The following is a 19,483-nucleotide window of genomic DNA, read 5'->3' as shown; positions in this document are numbered from 1 at the left end:
GAATTCAATCCACTATAGAGATTGCCTTAGAATTGATAGTTAACTGGTTGAGCGAACAAGCCTGTGATCAGCTGTGCTGTAAGAAGACAGTTGATGCTAGGGGTAAGTTAGCAAGGTTAGTTAGTAAATCACTCATTGTAGTCTTCCCTGAAAGAACAAGACATAGCTTGCATAAGAACTTCCTTAGTTTAGGATCAAGATGTGGAATCAAATGCCTTAGTATCCTCCTAGTCTACCATCTGTAACTGTAATCATCTTCACTGCCTTTGGCTCTTTGCCACTGTCATTCTTTGTCACTCTTTGTCACTCACTTCCACTGTTACTCTTTGCTTCATTAGTTCACTGCTTAGAGAATTAGCTTAGGAAACTTCAACTTACACACACAAGTCTATGTGGATCGATTCGCACTTGCACACACTACATCACGACACCGTGCACTTGCGGTTATAACATGTAGGCTTCTTATTCTCTTATTTCATACATCTTTCCTAGCCTACCAAGTTTTTGGCGCCGTTGCCGGGGACTGGCGCTGTGTAGTTGAACAAAAAAAAAAATATTTTGCTCTTGCTTTTCTGTTTTCAACCTGCTGTAACTTAGTGTAACTTAGCTGTTGTGTAGTGTAACTTAGTTGTAACTTAGTGTAACTTAGTTTTAATTAGCATCATCACCTGCATCATCTGCATTTTAGCTGTAACTTAGTTCTGTATTCATATTGCATCATTGCATCATTCACTGCATCTGCATAACCTTGCATCTGCATCATTAGCATATTTCATCTTGCATACCTTGCATCATTGTATCATCTGCATCTGCATCATTGCATCATTGCATTATTGCACATCTCCATTTTGTTTCAGCTCCACCTGCATCTCATGCTGTAGCTGTAAAAGTAGCTCATAGTCATTGTCATCTTGAATGCCTGAATCTGCATGCTGTGAATGTGAAGTGGTGTTGTCAGCTTGTCAGCCTGAAATTTGGTGCTGAAATTTGCCTGAGTTGTGTTGAATGTGTTGCTGTCATCTTGAAATTAGTTCCAAACTGTGAGAACTAACTCTTCTCTTCTGAGCCACCAGGTGCAAGCTTGTGGTGCTGCTGACCTGAATGCTGCTAAGAAATCAGGCTGTGAAGCTGTTGTTGCCAAGCCAAGGTTGAAACAGAAGAGAAACAAGGCAGTCTGTGGGCTGAAGCTTACCCAGCTAAGCATTCAACCGAGTTCTACACTGGGTTTGTGGTATTCTTCTCCCACTAGAATTCTGGGCTTTGTCAAAATTTGTTTCTGAAATTGTATGACTGAACCCAATTGAACTGTGGGCTTAAACCCAGACAGAAACTGAAAACATTTTTAAGCCCAACTGGGCTCCTGAACCCTGTTTGTGGGCTTATTTGAACTTTCTGTGAGCTTGTTTAAACTGTCTGTGGGCTTGTAATTGTAACTTTGAAAACCAAAATCCGGGCCTAGTATTTAACTGAACTCTGGGCCTCAACAAACTGAAAACCCAATTGGGCCTAGTTCACTGAATTGTGGGCTTCGTACTTTGGGCTCTTTTTTTTTTATTATTCAAAAACAACCATTTGCCTCACCCATTTAAACCAAATCCTGGGCTTTGTCTTCAAAGTTTAAAAACCAAATTAAGTGGGCTTCACCACTTAACCCATTTAAAAACCAAACTTTTCTTTCTCTTTTTCCAATTAAAACCAAAAGTTTTTCAAACCCCTACAAACCAAATATTTCCCGTAAAACCAAATGTTTCCCACAAAACCAAATGTTTCCCACAAAACCAAATGTACGGTAGAATTTTTCTTGTATATAATCCAGTAGATAATTTCTTAGTTAAATCTTTTGTTTCTTTTGTATATATTTTGCTTATCCAATATGATCTCGGCTGAAATATGTTGGATTTTTGCCTTGAATAACGGAGTTTTAATTCTGCTTTCGCCGAAATCGGGTATTCTCTCTCCTTTTACTCTACTCAGCATGTCCCTTTCCATATGTTGCATTTTAATTCTTTTCATATTTTGAAACATTGAGGACAATGTTTAGTTTAGGTTTGGGGGTATAGAGTAGATACCATGATAATTTGCCATAATTGAAAACGAACTCCTTCTTCTTTTTTGAAAAAATTGAAAAATTCCAAAAAAATTGAAAAATCAAATTCAAAAAAAATTAAAAAATTGAAAAAAATCATAAAAATGGAGCTCATTTACCTTGAAATGTTGACTCTTGTGCAAATATGTAATTATTAGGAGTCTTAGTCTAGATATTTAGGCACCCTGATTCTAGCACAATTCACATAGTGATAAGAAATTTGCACGCGCACGATCTACCAATACATGTATAGCCTCGATCTTCAAGGTGTTTGATAGGAAGTTTGATTGCCAATCACTTTAGAATACTGAATGAGACTTGACTAGCTTGTTCCTTGGTTGGCTGGAATAGAAGTTGGAGGATACGTTAAGAAAAGCAACCATAGAATTTGACCGGATGCATTCGATAAGGGCCACCTCTTGCTAAGAGTCATGTAATTATGTTTTTCTTTTTGTTCATGTATCAAAAGTGTCACTATGTTGTAAAGATCAAAGTTATTTCTTACAAAAAAAAAAAAAAAAAATCAAGTATTTATTTATTCCATGTTTTGTCATGTTAAAGACAATAGTTCTCTCTTGTTCCAAAAATAAAAGAGAGTAATCAATGTAAATAAGAGTCATGTAAAGAGTCATCTTTTTGTTGTAAATAGTCTTGTAATAAGCAAGGAGGGTCCATCCATCGATGTATAACGCGGGAAAACTGAAATATCACCAACTCATTGGGTGAACATTCACAATTCTCGTAAAGCCGGACAGCTAGCTTGGCTTAGAATTCGGTTCTTAGCCTAAAAACTATCTCTTGGTGATTAGTAGTCATAACTTCAGGTCATTCTAGAAACATGTGTAGATACACTTTACACTCTTATCACGTGTCTTTAGTTGTTATCAGTGCTAGGATTGTGCCTTTGATAGCTAGGTTGACATCTCCATTTTGCTGTGAGCTTCTACTGTCTTGCACATGTCACATTTCATGGAATATGAGCTTATATTGTGTCCTAGAACTTTGTAGGTACGTTCTAAGCAAACCTTCACGAGACTTCACTCGTCCACTAGGGACACTTGGTGGTTTAAAAGGCTTAGTGCATACGCTAAATGCATTCGAGAGACCAGCGACAGTGGTATAGTTAGGATTTCCTTAGTTTTGTTTTACTTGAGGACAAGTAAAATTCAGGTTTGGGGGTATTTGATGAGTGCTAAAAAGTGCATATTTCTATATATTTTTCTTGGCATTTGACTCATCTTTTGTGCATTAATTATACATTTTATCCCATATTCTGTATTTTAATTGTTTCCAAGAATAAATATTTTTATTACTTAATTTTGCATTTTTAGGTACCAAATAAAGTCTAGATGAGTTGCGGAGCGAAAAGAGCAAAGAACCGGCAAAGACTCCCGCTAGAAAGGCAGCGAAGAATGATGTTTGCAAGAGCCGGACCAACTAGAAGTGGGCTTGGAAGGAAGAATTTGTTCTTAAAGAATAAGCGGGCTCAGAATTGTCTAAGCCCAAACTCTAACCTAAGTCCAAGACCAAGCCCAAAGCCTGCCTAAGCTCGTAGCCGTCAGATTGGATCCCCAGATGCATCCAACGGTCGCTTCATCACAGTGCATCAAACTCTGAAGCTCCTGTCAAACATCATAGCACCTAACTCTCATCTGGAACGTCAGAATTGTTGTATCTAGAATCCAACGGTCGCTCAAGATCTGCCTCCGTCTCGCCGTTAGATCGATCCATCATCTTCGCATCCAACGTCTCATCCTCGTTGTTCATCCAATTTTCTACAACCGCCCAACACCCGAGCATTAAATATCTATACCCAAACCAAACAACCCCCTTCTATCTTCGTTCTTCTCTCCCTCACCTCCTCTGCAACCACCATTCCCACCACCTTCTCCTGCTGCCTCCACCAACTCGAGCAGAGCTCGAGAAATCAAATCATCACCACCCTATACCACCAACCCATCACTATCCTATCTCTCTCTAACGTCTACCAATTCCTTTCACTGATTTCCCCTACTGGTAGGGTTTTGAAAATTGGGAACGAGAATTGATGGATGTGGCAGAGAAAAATAGCTGAGGACGGAGAAAAGACAGCAAGCAGAGGAACAACGACGACATGGGTGTGATTTAATTAATCGAAATAGGTGAGTGGAACCCTAATTTTGTCACTGTTGAATTTGGGAATTTGGGGGAAAACATTGTAAACCCTAATTTTGAATTCTGGGTATAAATAGAAGGTGTGGGTATGTGTTGTGGTTATGCCTGGGCTAGCCAGTGCTTCACCCAAGAGGACTGGAATAGCCAGTGCCTCAAGGGTTAGTTCTTAGTTTAAATTATTTTGTAAATTTCAATTGTATTTGTTCACCATGTCTAGTATGTTCTAATTTACTTGCTAGGGCTTAGATGAAACTCTTGATTGCATGCTAGGATAGTTAATATACATGTTATTGTTCTTGTGATGTTTAAACTGAAGTAGGACTGATAATTAGCCATTTGAGCTAATTCACCTGTGATCAGCTGTGCTGTAAGAAGACAACTGATGCTAGGGGTGAAGTTGTGACTGTGGTTAAGAAATCAGTCCATTTGAAGGACTGTAATGTATTGTCTTGGAATGATTTAACTGCCTTAGGATTGATGAATTGCTACTTGGGTTAACTCACTTGTGATCAGTTGTGCTGTAAGAAGACAGTTGATGCTAGGAGTGTAGCTAGTCAATAGTTAAGAATTCAATCCACTATAGAGATTGCCTTAGAATTGATAGTTAACTGGTTGAGCGAACAAGCCTGTGATCAGCTGTGCTGTAAGAAGACAGTTGATGCTAGGGGTAAGTTAGCAAGGTTAGTTAGTAAATCACTCATTGTAGTCTTCCCTGAAAGAACAAGACATAGCTTGCATAAGAACTTCCTTAGTTTAGGATCAAGATGTGGAATCAAATGCCTTAGTATCCTCCTAGTCTACCATCTGTAGCTGTAATCATCTTCACTGCCTTTGGCTCTTTGCCACTGTCATTCTTTGTCACTCTTTGTCACTCACTGCCACTGTTACTCTTTGCTTCATTAGTTCACTGCTTAGAGAATTAGCTTAGGAAACTTCAACTTACACACACAAGTCTATGTGGATCGACTCGCACTTGCACACACTACATCACGACACCGTGCACTTGCGGTTATAACATGTAGGCTTCTTATTCTCTTATTTCATACATCTTTCCTAGCCTACCAGATCATATTCCTGAATTGGAATCATGTTATGCACTCTTTCGTCGTGAATATGTTCGACGTACAACGATGGCAAAATAATCGGAAGAAGTTGAACTTGCTGCTATGGCAACTCGAAATCGGTACAATCAAAAAGGGTCTTTTCAGAGATAATCAAAGACTGGGGTGAACAAGTCATCACTTAAGTGTACATTGTAATCAATCTGGACATACAATTGACATGTGTTTCGAGTTGGTTGGATATCCAGATTGGTGGGATCAACATCTGGAGAGGAAGAAGGAGACAAATAAAAAATTTGGTGCTTCAATGGATTCAACAAAGAAAGGAAAGGATTCCATGGTAATATCTGCATCAGTATCAAGGACAGGGATGGTAAGTTTTTAAATGTTTCTTCACTTGTTTCGAATAATTCATGGATAGTTGATTCTGGTGCCACATACCATATGACATGTGATTCTAAACAAATCTCTCCCATTAAACCATCCTTACAAAAAACAGTCTCTACTGCAAATGGCTCACAAGCTCCAATTACTGGTGAAGGATCAATATCTCTCACTGAAACTTTAAACTTAGATTCTGTCTTAGTAGTTCCTACATTAGACTGTAATCTCCTATCAGTTTCCCAAATAACTAATACTTTACATTGTGTAGTGATATTTTTTCCTGACTGTTGTGTTTTTAAGGACATCACAACGAAGCAAACGATTAGTTATGGTGTTAAGTGTGGGAAGCTATATTATCTGGATTTGGTGTCAAGTAGTTAGGATAAGCTGCGTCAAACTCTTCTTGCTGATGGTTCTGAGGGGGAGAGACAAAAATCTCAATTTTTTTTATGGCATCGACTATTGGGACATGCGTCGTTTGGTTATTTAAAAAAATTATTCCCTAGTTTATTTATAAAACTTGATATTTCTAGTTTTCATTGTGAAGTATGTGAACTTGCAAAAAGCCATCGTGCTTCTTTTCCATTATAATTCAATAAGAGTCCAGTTCCTTTTATGATCATACACTCTGATGTTTGGGGGCCATCTAAAACTACTACACTGGGTGGTTCAAGATGGTTTGTTACTTTTATTGATGATTGCACTAGAATGACGTGGGTGTGTCTCATGAAAAACAAAAGTGAAGTTACCGCCTTGTTTTAAAAGTTCCATAAGATGATTGACACTCAGTACAACAAACGGATTCAAGTACTTCGTAGTGATAATGGTGGTGAATATATGGGTTTAGGAATACCTCTGTTTACAATAAGGTATTCTCACCATCGTTTAAGTACAAACAGATTGCACTATCAACTGTTTTTATTCCTAACAATGTGCAGGAAGCATTAGATGGTCCAAAATGGAGAGAATCTATAGAAGAAGAAATGAGGTCCCTTTTTCAGAATGATACTTGGGATTATGTTGATTGTCCAGAAGGAAGAAAGATTGTGGGGTGTCGTTGGATTTTCACCATTAAATACAAGGAAAATGGTGAGATTGAACGTTATAAAGCAAGATTAGTTTCTAAAGGGTACAACCAAACTTATGGTATCGACTATACAGAAACCTTTGCTCCAGTAGCGAAAATCAACACAGTACGAGTCTTGTTATCGCTTGCTGCAAACTTGGATTGGCCTTTGCAGCAGTTTGATGTAAAGAATGCCTTCTTGCATGGTGAATTAACTGAAGAAGTTTCCATGGAGCTCCCACCTGGTATTTCAGTTCCAGTATCTCATGGTAAGAAGGTATGTAAGCTAGACAAGTCATTGTATGGACTAAAACAATCTCCAAGGGCCTGGTTTGGCAAATTCACCAAATCTATGAGGAACTTTGGATATCGTCAGAGTAATTCTGACCATACTTTGTTCATAAAGAAAAGGAAGGATAAAATTTCTGCTCTTATCATATATGTAGATGATATGGTGGTGACAGGAAATGATCCAGAGGAGAGGAAATCATTGCAAAGATACTTATCAAAGGAATTTCAAATGAAAGATCTTGGTTCGTTGAAATACTTCCTTGGGATTGAAGTTTCTCGATACGGTGAAGGATTTTTCTTATCACAAAGGAAATATGTTCTTGATCTGCTAAAAGAAGTGGGCATGTCAGCCATTCCATACACCTTTAGAAGAAAAGGTAAATCTGTGTATTGAACCTGATCAAGTTCCTACTGATAAAAGGAGATATCAAAGACTTGTGGGGAGATTGATGTATCTATCTAACACAAGGCCAAATATTGCTTATACACTCAGTGTTGTTAGTCAATTCATGTGAACAACACATGGATACAGTTTTACGTATTTTGAGGTATTTAAAGTCTGCTCCTGGAAAAGGAATTTTATTCTCTAAAAGTGAGATTATAGAAAGGTTGTGGCATATATAGATTCTGACTATGCAGGAGAAATAGATGGCAGACGTTCTACTGCAGGCTACTTTACCTTTGTGGGAGGTAACTTAGTTACTTGGAGAAGTAAGAAACAAAATATTGTTACACGATCAAGTGCAGAGGCTGAATTCAGAGGTATGGCAGATGGCATTTGTGAAACTTTGTGGTTGAGGCTTCTCCTTAAGGATTTGGGGGTTCTTCTTAAGGATCATATTACTCTGTATTGTGATAACAAAGCTGCGCGTGATATTGCTCATAATCATGTTCATCATGATCGTACTAAACATGTGGAGGTTGACAGGTTCTTCATCAAAGAGAAGCTGGACAACAACATTATTGAGCTGCCACCGGTTCGGTCTGAAGAACAACTTGCAGATATTCTCACACATGGAGTGTCAAGCAAAAAATACTTGAGTTTTCTGGACAAGTTGGGCATGTGTGATATATATGCACCAACTTGAGGGGGGGTATATCCTTTTTTAAGGATAATATATTGTTTCCTAGTATATAGGATCTTTGCTTTAATCGTAATATTGGGCTCTATATATTCATGAACTGTGTAACCAGAATTGATAAGATTATCATAATAAGAATTATCTTCTTCTCGATGCTATATTTGTGAAGACCAACTCTTTTACACTTTTTCTTCTCGGTGATCCATGAGTTTCGAAAGAGGGTGCATTAACTTTTAACTTTTCCCCTGTCATGTCTACCAGAACAGCAGAAACCCTAATGCATGAAACCATGTTAACTTTTGACCTACACGTGTGTGTGTGTATATATAGAGAGAGAGATTTAATTGTTCAGTCCACAATTGTTCCGAAAGTTATGCCACAAAAAATGGCAAGATCTGATAGTGGATCCTAGTGGAAGCTGGTTAAAGGCTTTAAAGTTGTGTCCAGCCCATGAACAAGAGCTCCTTTTGCTTATGTTTTTACGAGATCCTGAAACGGGAACGAGTGAATGATGGCCTCAAGCACGCAACAGTAGAAAGTGGTGTTTTAGCACGTAGGCCAAAACCCATCCAAACATCTGAAATGAAAGCGATCTTTGCTATAAAAAAAACAGGTGCAGTGACGTTTTTTCCCAAGCTTATAACAAAAGAAAAAAGAAGAAATTGATTCAAAAAGAAAATAAATCATTTATCTGAAGCACATGTCGGACATTCGCAATTGCTGTAGCTAATTTTGCCTTGGTTTTTTTGGTACTCTAGCGTCAATTGCAAACTCTGGAAGAGCTACTAAGCCATGCATGTTTGGTGTTTATTTTTGTTTGGCTCAGGCTACAACCGATGTGACAATAGGGAAGAGTGAATGGAGCACATCCTTACTAACTATTCTTTTACCTCCCAAGTCCCAAGTTTGGCAGTGCTTATTTCCCACTAGTATTAATACTCCAGCAACAAATTCCGTCTTATCACTGTCACGATCATGGTCTACTTCCTATAGCTCTTGATAAGAATATCTTGAAAGATGGTTCATATACTTCTGCAAATGTTGCAAAGAGTTGGAAAGTTACCTACTTCTATTATGGGTTGTGCGGAAACAAAAAGTTCGATTAGGCCTTGAATTTCCATGTAGTCTTGTGTAGTCTGTAATATTCGTAGTGTCGGAATTTTGGGATTCAAAATTTACAGGTCGTAAGATTATCTTTAGGGACTGCAATCGCATTTTTTGTAATGCATCATGCTCTTGTAGGATTAACAAAGTATGTAATTCTTCCAGAACTTGGGTTTTCATTTGAATCTAAATATTGCCGCAAATTGTAACGTTGGTACTTACGCTTTTGATTATTTTTTCTTACAAACTCTAAAGTTAGTTCTACTATAAAACCTGTAGAGACATTTGTCTATTAAGTATTTTTTACTGGTTCTTTAGTTATCAAAGTAGCCAACTATCTTGTTGCTACATTCCCACATCCAACACACACGCTGTTGGCATAAGTTGCATCTATTTTGGTACCTTCCTTATTCCAGGAGACTTCGAATATGCTACTGTTCCCTTTGAATGTTTTCACAAGTCTCCCTTCTTTCATCCATCACACTAAAAACTTCAAACTGAGGAACTTTAAGCTGAGGAATTATGGCGGAGGTAACAAAGAAAGATGCAAAGAAACAACAAAGGCATATTGAGAAAGAATCAAAGATCATATTGAGAAAAAATCAAAGAAGAAAGCAGACCAACCGGTGGTTACAGCAGCAGAGAAAACTCATCAACAACTGCAACAACAACCGCACACTACACTGTCAGATGAATGAAGGTGGTGCGGTTATGGGGAGGAATGAAGCATTAGAAACTGTGGCGCTTCAAGCTCCAGTCACGGATTCCTGGTGATTTGGAAACGTCATTTCCTAAACCCTGTACTTGTAAGTTTATTACCTACCTACCAACAGAAATCGAATTCATTTCATATCTCTTTAGATGTACTTTTGACAATTAGAAATTCTCAAAGGTTATAAAAGAATTGTTCATATAAACGCCAAACAAAAACCTCAAAGGCATAAAGAGAAATAAATTTCTAAAGGTTTCTTAAGATAAAGTTAACATTCAGTTTTAATATCTCATATAATTCAAGAAACAATAAAAAGAAAAACTTACTGGCAAAAATACCAAGGACACATATATCTAGAGTCATCACGAGTCTAGAGAAGGATCGAGGACATGTCCCATGAACAACACCACACCAGTTACCTGCTCTCTGATTATGAACATGAAAGGATGATCTGCAATAAAATCAACAGGAGGAGGAGGAGGTCTTCCAGCCATGGTTGCTAGCTGCATACCAGTTGAAGCAGCAGCTTTAGTTCCTTTTTCATCAATTTCAACAAAACACTTGTGATAAACATTTGAAACATGAAGCTTGTGTTCATTACTAGGATCATCAATATCCACCATCTCAGTCAGCTCTGCTTTGGATTCATCAAAAGGCATAACTACACCAAACTCCTTGATTACTCGTGATACTTAAAAATCAAAATGGATACTGAACTTCAGAATCTTGAATTGTCCAGTTGGAACGTATGGATGATCGATCGAGATATGTTGATCCAGAAAACCAGCTGAATCAGAACTTACCTTTCCTATAAGTCCACCAAGCCCATCTCTTTCCTCAGGTAAAACTATATACATAGAAAAATATCGATCATTTTTTTGTGTTCTTGTTTGGTACCGGAGTTGAAGTACCTTGAAGCTGTCAAAGCAACTAATAATTTGCTTATAATTGTTACTCGACATGAAGGGAATTTTTACTGATTTCTTGTCATCGAGGAGATAGAACTCTGATTCCTCTGTAAGAGTTGAGTTAGATTTATTTTCTGTCCAAAATCCTCTGAAATAGAGTTCATTCGCCAGTATAACATTTGTATCTTCATTCACAGTTCCATTAGGAAGGAGATCCTGAATAAATGTTGGCTTCTTTTTTAACCCATTTGTTCACACTCTCCGACACTTTTTCACTCTGAATAAGTTACCATAACAAATCAAAAACAGTGGATGTACATGGCATATTATTATCTTTTATTCTAAAAATGTTATATTTCAAAGAATCAAGCAAAAAATTAAGAATATTAAATACAAAGAAGTACATAATTTGTATGCTCTATATGCACAGAAACACAACATATATAACAATAGAGTAACATAAATAAAATTTCTCACTTACCTCATTTTTGAAATCCACAGTCTCGACTTTTGCATTATAAACTCCGGTTGCAACTTCTTCGAATGTAGGTTTAAGAGGAGAAGATTTGTCAACCCAAACACCGCTAACGAAAGACAGTTGAGGTCCTTTTTGGGCACAAGAGTCGATGAGTCCCGAATTAACTGAATGTAAATGATCGAGGCTTTCACAGTCGAGAAAGCCTAATATCTTTTCTAAGGTTTCAGTACTTGCTCCCGAAGCATGTAACCCTAGAGCATTGTCTATCGAGAATCGAGAGAATACAAAATTATTGTTCTTCGACTCGTTCAACCAGATGTCACCAACGAGCTTCATACATGGATTGCCGGTTTTTATGTTGTCTTCTGGTGATTCCGATTCTTCTGATTCGTCTTCCGATGATTCCAATTCTTCTATATCGTCTTCCTATGATTCTAATTCTTCTATGTTGTCTTCCAGTAACTCCAATTCTTCTATGTTGTCTTCCGGTAACTCCAATTCTTTTACACTTTTTCTTCTCGGTGATCCATGAGTTTTGAAAGAGGGTGCGTTAACTTTTAATTTCCCCCTGTCATGTCTACAAGAACAGCAGAAACCTTAATGCATGATACTATGTTTTACTATGATTTACACATGTGTACATATAGAGATTTACTTGCTCAATTAGAGCATCTCCATGCCGACCAAAACATATTCAAAAAAGTTTCAAAATCTTTCTTTGAAACACTAACTATGCATGATGAAATAAAATAAAAAAAAAACGAAGAATCAAAACAATCGAAAGTCAGCAAGGTTTTTTTGTCCACCTTGCCGACTAAAATATAGTCGTCAGGGTTTGAGGTTGAGTACTGTGCCGACTTTTCATCTCTGGAATTACCATTTACAGGGTCGACACGTTATTCATCCTTAAACCTTGCCGACTATAATGTAGCCGGCAAGGTAAGAAATCAATAAGATGCCGATTAGTAAAACATTTACAACAGTCTCCTGTGTGTAAAAATAATAAAGTCGGCATCTTCTTCATTCATCGACCTTGCCGGCCTAAGTTGTCGGCATGTTCTTCATCTTCAAACCTTGCCGGCCAAAGTTAGTCGGCATGTTCTTCATTCGTCGACCCTGCCGACTTTTCATAGTTTTAGAACTGAAAGTGTTGATTTCTTTTTTAATTTTGAGTATGATTTCATACATCAGCTTTGCAATCCCCTTTTTAGAAGTGTTTGAGTAGTATGTTTTCATTTTCGTTGGAAAAAATTTCTCAAAACAATTTTTTTTATCAAAAATCTTCCCACATGAATTTCATAACTTAAATTCATAAGTTTTAATCTACTCAATTAATTCATCTAAACGCAATTAATTAACCTAATCAGAATTTTTAGTGTTAATTAAACAAGGGTATATTAGCTATTTAGAAAATACATAGTTAAGGGGTGGCTTGGTTTTACTTCAAAATGACCAGATTTTGTCTCATAAGGTATACCCCAATTAATCTGGGTATACCCCAATCTCGCCAGGAATTTGAACCGTTAGAACTAAAAGAAAATTAATTAAAAACATGACGTGGAAGTGCAACCGGAGGTGTAGATAACACTTTCTTGAACACCTTCGTATTTAGTAATTGGTCCTTCCTAACTTGTAGGACCCTACTGTTGGAGATGGATTCATGCCAAACGGGGGTCTAAAATCCTATGTGTCACTAAAAATAAATAGATGCTCTTAGCATCTCCAAGAGAGTGATCTATTTATTTTTAGTGACACATAGGATTTTAGACCCCCGTTTGGCATAAATCCATCTCCAACAGTAGGGTTCTACAAGTTAGGAAGGATCAATTACTAATTATGAAGGTGTTCAAGAAAGTGTTATCTACACCTCACCTCCACGTCATGTTTTTAACCAATTTTCTTTTAATTGTAAGGGTTAAAATTCTCACTTCTGGAGATGGCTTTTTAGATATGAGGTCCTACATTTACTCTATGTGTAGACCTCATAAATAAAAGGACTAAATTAAAAGTCCACGTAGAATTTTTTACACCTTCTATTGGAGATACTCTTAGGGTTCACAAAACTTGTTCCGAAATATATGCCTAAAAGTGGAAAGATTTGAGATTGGATCCTAGATTCCTAGTGGAAGTTAAAGGCTTTAAAGTTGTATCCAGCCCAAGAACAAGATCTTTTTTACGAGAGAACCTGGAACGGGAACGAGCAAGGCACGTATGAGAGTGACCAAGTGAATGGATGGCCTCAAGCCTTCAACAGTATAAAGTGGTGTTTTAGCACGAAGGCCAAAACCCAACCAAACATCTGAATTGAAAGCGAAGTTTGCTTTAAAAAAAAATGTGCTGCGACGTTTTTTTACCAAGCTTATAATTCTTAGCTTTAAAAAGAAAATAAATCATTTATCTGAAGCACATGTTGAACATTCGCAATTGCTCTAGCTTATTTTGTAGCCTAACATTGATTGGCCAAGAATAGCGTCAATTGCATACTCGGGAAGAACTCCGTAAGCCATGCACGTGTGTCTATTTTTGTGACTCCTGGCTAGAATCGACGTGACAATAGCGAAAGAGTCAATGGAGCACATCCTTATTTGCCAGTGCATGTTGCCTACTAGTGTTGATCCTCCAGCAACAAATTCTGTCTTATCACTGTTACGATCATGGTCTATTACCAAGACTATAGCTCTTGATAAAAATATCTAGATTCTTATACTTGCACATATGTTGCAAAGAGTTGGAAAGCTACCTAGCTACTTCTATCATGGGTTCTGGGGAAACAAAAAGTTCGATCAGGCCTTGAATTTTCATGTAGTCTTGTGTAGTGTCTGTAAAATTTGTAGTGTAAGAATTTTGGGGTTCAAAAATTACAGGTCGTAAGATTATTTTTAGGGACTGTAATCGCATTTTATGTAATGGTAAAGTATGTAATTCATTTCTACTATAAAACCTGTACAGACATTTGGCTAAGTATCTCGTTGCCACATTCTCACATCCATCACACACACACACGTTGTTGGCATAAATTGCAGCTATCTTGGTACATTCCTCCCCATTGTATGTTTTCACAAGTCTCCCTTCTTTCATCCACCACACTAAAAACTTCAAACTAAGGAATTATGGCGGAGGTAACAAACAAAAGATGCAAAGAAACAACAAAGGCATATTGAGAAAGAATCAAAGAAGAAAGCAGATCAGTGGTTAAAGCAGCGGAGGGCCTCATCAACAACTGCAACAACAACAACCGCACACCGTCAGATAAATGAAGGGCGTTGCGGTTATGAAGAGGAATGAAGCATTAGAAACTGGCGTCAAGACATCACTTCATAAGCCTTGTAACTTGTAAGTTCTACCTACCTATCAACAGAAATCCATTTCATTTCATTTCTCTTATGATGTTATTGAAATTAGAAACTCTCAAAGGTTACAAAAGAATTCATATTAACGCCAAACAAAAACCTCAAAAGCATAAAGAGAAATAAATTTCTAAGGGTTTCTTAAAATAAAGTTAACATTCAGCAGTTTTAATATCTCGAATTCAAGAAAAAATAAAAACAAAAACTTACTGGCCAAAATACCAAGGACATATATATCCAGAGTCATCGCGAGCAGGGCTGAGCCTGATAGGGAAGCAGGCAAAGTGGGGCTTGCAGGCAACAAAAGTCCTGGGCCAACGAAAACTCTTATACCGATATGGGGTTTTCATTGAAAAATGAAAAATTTGGACTGAACTATAAGTTACATTAATTTAAAGGGTTTAAAACAAACTAGATTTTGTGCCCGTGCTACGCACCGGGCGGACCCGAAAACCACTTTGCCTCGCCCCGTCCAGATTCATGCTTAGGATTTTTTATTTTGTGTAGCTCGGCTTCGCCTCGTTCCGTCCCGATAGCTTAAGAACTTTTATCTGGTGTAGCTCGACTTCGCCTCGCCCCGTCGCTTTTGATTTGATTACAACAACCTGGATATTAAAAGAATATGACATTTTAGCAAATACTTTGAGAATTGATCACAACAACCTGCATATTAAAAAGTATGACATTTAGCAAATATCAATGAGTTCTTTAAAGCTTTCGATCGAAATTAACCTATGGGATTACACATGGAGCATGATCACCAAACGATAGATAGATGAAACTCTATATTATTTACTTAACTCGAGGAGTGACCATCTTCATTCTGTTGTACAACCATCAATAAATCATTCCATACATTAATAGTTCCAGGTAAGCACCAATGAACACTATTATAAGGAACTATCCAGACAAATGATTATTGGCCATATTACTATAGAATAAAATTAACTAAGCAAAAAAAAAAACAACCTTAAGTGGATTTGTGTCACTTAGTTTAACTTCATTCATTAAGCTAGAGATCTGGAAGTGGGTAATCAGGGCTTCCTTTTCCTGGATTTACGCATATGCTAAAAAAGATTCCTTTTCACTATTAAACTTCTCCATTTGTTCCCATTGAATGCATGCAAGAAAAAATAATACTCCATCGGTTGCTAAAATAGACAGGTTTTTTTTTTTTTTTGGATATATCAAAAAAAAAATAGGCTTGTTTCCATACGTGGAAAGTCAAACGTCATGATTTTACTATTATATTCATAGAGGGACCACTTCTCTCTTTCCATTTTCTCTCCTAATACAAAAAGGGGTCACTTCTCTTTCTTCTTTCTCTAATAACAAAGGGACCAAATGATAGATTAAGAAAAAACATGGAAAAGTGGCTCCAATGATTAGTTTTCTTAATTTTTGTGAAAATCAAATAAGGCTATTTTTTTAGAAACGGAAGAAATAGTAAGTACACATTAAAAGAATAAAATGATATTTGCTCATTAGCCATGGGAGATAGACCTGCTTATTATTCTTTAAAAATAATAAATGAAATAGGAGGTAAATAATAACCTGCTTGTTTGCCATAGAAGAAACCGAGAAAGGCCACAAACATATATCTCTTTTGCACATCCTGTAGAAAATTGTAAAATGTCAGTTTTTTTCCCCAACCTGTAGTAAAACTTGACTTGAAATGAGGCAATACCTAGATGTAAGTTAACTTTGATAAAACCATTAGGTGGTGTAGGCCGTCCGGTTTCCTAAATATTTTTATTTATTAACACCATTTACTCCTACAAATATAGGTACTCTTATGTTTCTTCTTCCTCATATTTACTCAATCATCTACATGACCAACTCAATGCAGATACACTAACTTCAAGAGAACAATTTGAGGTATGATGATTGCTTATGCCTATAGCTGTGCACCAGTCGATAAACTATAACACCAAAATGACAGAAACTTCAAATTTAACAAAGCACATGTAATTAATAAATTTATAAGGATCAGAAAATGATTTAAACTCGCAAAACTTTAACCTGGAGCACAGTTCAGGATATGCAAAGCAATATGAGATATCATTGAATTACCTGAAATTCTGCTTTTACTTCTGGAAAGTCCAATTAAACCCGTCATTCAATTGGCAACAGCAGCCTTAGAGTAGCATAAATACTAATCAATTAATTTAGGCATTTAAGCAAACATCGCTTGTGTACTCTGTTAGATTATGATTTTTGAATCCTAATTCATTACAGATCTCAAATTTAACCAATTAACAGTGAAGAACAAATTATTAGAGAGAAAGATACGTATTCCTTGTTTAAGCATAATTACAAAAAAGAGAGATAAATTATTAGAAAATGCAGCAATAAAAAAAAGGTGAAACAACTTAAATCGATGATAACATTTAACCCCATCGTTGATGTTGTTGTTAAGAAATCAACCGAATTTCAGATGATAACATTTAAGCCCTAAAATACCAAAATTTCAATAAAAAACACGATTTTACTTCCTTTTCCCGTTTCTTGGCCGAAACTAGGGTTTCCAAAATTGGTGTTGAGCTTGAAACCCAAAAATCAAATTAAAAATTGAAGCTTAATTGAATAAAAAATCAAAAGCATACCAAAAAACCGTACCTGAAACCTTTACTACCGCCACTAATGGAACCTTCAAACCTGGAAGAAATACTGACTGAATCCATTTGAAACTCCATCCCCTCTTAATAAACATCAAGTGAGCCTATTAAAAGCAAACCCAACACCCTCCTTCTGATCAGCAGAGATACGATGTTCTCGATCAAAATCTTTTCTCTGCAGCAGTGGGATGAAATTGGGGAGGAATAGAAAAAAAATAACGCACGCGTTACAGCCGAAAGGCTGTCAACATCCGTATAAGATAACTCCACCGAAACAAAAGAGTAATAAAAACCCCAAAATTCCAGAATTGTCTACAATACCCCTCCATCTATTCAGCCCAGAAGTAAACGACAAGTCTCCCCCGCCGTATCTTCGTGTAATTCTCTTTCTTACAGGGGGTTAGTCCTCGAGTGATTTCGGGTGAGTTGAGTGTATTTTAAATCTCAGGGATTTTGAGAGAGTTTGAGAGAATGTAGGGAGTTTGAGACAGTTTTGTGTTTTTGAGTTCAGGGAGTTTGGGGGAGTGTAGGGAGTTTGAGAGAGTTTATTAGAGGGAGTTTGGGGGAGTTTGAGAGAGTTCACTCCTAACTCATTCTCTTTTAAGAAACAATAAACCCTTATTTGTAAATAACATTGATCTTTAATCAAAAGAAAAAAATAAATGAAAATGATCATATCTCTGTATCAATAGTATGTTATTTCGTGCAACGAGATAATTTTTTTTCCCTTCAATTTAACGGTCTCCATACAATTCTAACTCCCTTTGTTCACGAACATTTTCCCACATATCATCCGCTATACTCTTTCTCCATGCATTAGCTTCTTGACGTTGTTGTTCTTGAGTTTGTTGTGTCAAAATTTCATCGTCATTTACAAGCGTTGATGGATGGCTATCTTCCTCTTCCTCGACCGGAAACTCATCTGAACGGCATTCTTTTCGTAAGAAGTTGTGTAGGCCTGCACAAGCTGTCATTATCTCCGCTTGCACCTGATACGGAAATGGAGGTTGAGACTTAAAGATCAATGCATGCAAAGTAGCAAGCCAATTAATGCATGATGACATAACAAATTATGAAGATAGCTGTAAAGGAATTCTGTTTCACCGAAAAACAGTTTCAGATTGTCCAATCTTTGCAGTACTAATACTTACCTGATCCTCTTGAAATTTTTACGGTACACTTGCAACTCCATATTCCACAACACACTCAAAAATCATAGCATTCCAACGGTTCATTAAAAAGATACATTACTCAGAACCCGACTACTTTCAATACGTGCATACAGAATTCAGTTCCGGATTTCTCACAGGTTTACCTAAAGTGATCAGAACTTCATGAAATTTCTACAGTAGGAAACCTTCATATATACAAACATCATACTAAAATTTCAGCTTTGTCCGATAAGCGGAGAATGAGATAAATAGGAATCAGTCCCCTATTCGGGATTTAAACTCAGCAGACCATAGTCATATATTGTGCAAGCTTTGCAGTAGCAAACGTGACCTGATCCGCGTGAAAATTTTATTGTACTTCTATAACAAGGTAAACTACGACATACTCAAATTTCATCATATTCCAACGGTTGAATTTAAAGATATCATTATAACAAAAGCACCGTATGAATTGGCTAAAACACGCCAATACGGAATGAAGTACGCCACTGTATTGAACTTTGGCATATAGAATAGAAGAGAAGTATGTATCTAAATAATATGACTTAACAAGTGATAGTGATTCTCAATGACACCCATGCAAAGTAGCAAGCCAATTAATGCATGATGACATAACAAATTATGAAGATAGCTGTAAAGGAATTCTGTTTCACCGAAACACAGTTTCAGATTGTCCAATCTTTGCAATACTAATACTTACCTGATCCTCTTTAAATTTTTTATGGTACACTTACAACTCAATATTCCACAAAACACTCAAAAATCATAGCATTTCAACGGTTCATTAAAAAGATACATTACTCAGAACCCGACTACTTTCAATACGTGCATACGGAATTCAGTTCCGGATTTCTCACACTTTGGTGTATCTAAAGTGATCAGAACTTCATGAAATTTCTACAGTAGGTAACCTTCATATATACAAACATCATACTAAAATTTCATCTTTATCCAATAAGCGGAGAATGAGATAAATAGGAATCAGTCCCCTATTCGGGATTTAAACTCAGCAGACCATAG

At 36.8% G+C, this 19,483-nt stretch overlaps 1 protein-coding gene across 1 annotated transcript; it reads right to left on the bottom strand.

The window, feature by feature from the left end:
• Positions 1-10,302: 10,302 nt before the first annotated feature.
• Positions 10,303-11,662, bottom strand: LOC113291538 (serpin-Z1C-like). The gene is made up of 3 exons (XM_026541063.1): positions 11,330-11,662; positions 10,744-11,064; positions 10,303-10,614 (listed from the first exon to the last, which is right to left on the bottom strand). Exons 1-3 carry the CDS (start codon positions 11,660-11,662, stop codon positions 10,303-10,305), a joined length of 966 nt encoding a protein of 321 aa, XP_026396848.1.
• Positions 11,663-19,483: the final 7,821 nt, after the last annotated feature.

The sequence above is a fragment of the Papaver somniferum genome, chromosome 6, assembly GCF_003573695.1.
Source record: "Papaver somniferum cultivar HN1 chromosome 6, ASM357369v1, whole genome shotgun sequence".
Taxonomy (NCBI): domain Eukaryota; kingdom Viridiplantae; phylum Streptophyta; class Magnoliopsida; order Ranunculales; family Papaveraceae; genus Papaver; species Papaver somniferum.
The sequence above is the reverse complement of the archived record's forward strand: the minus strand, read 5'-3'. Positions and strand labels throughout refer to the sequence as shown.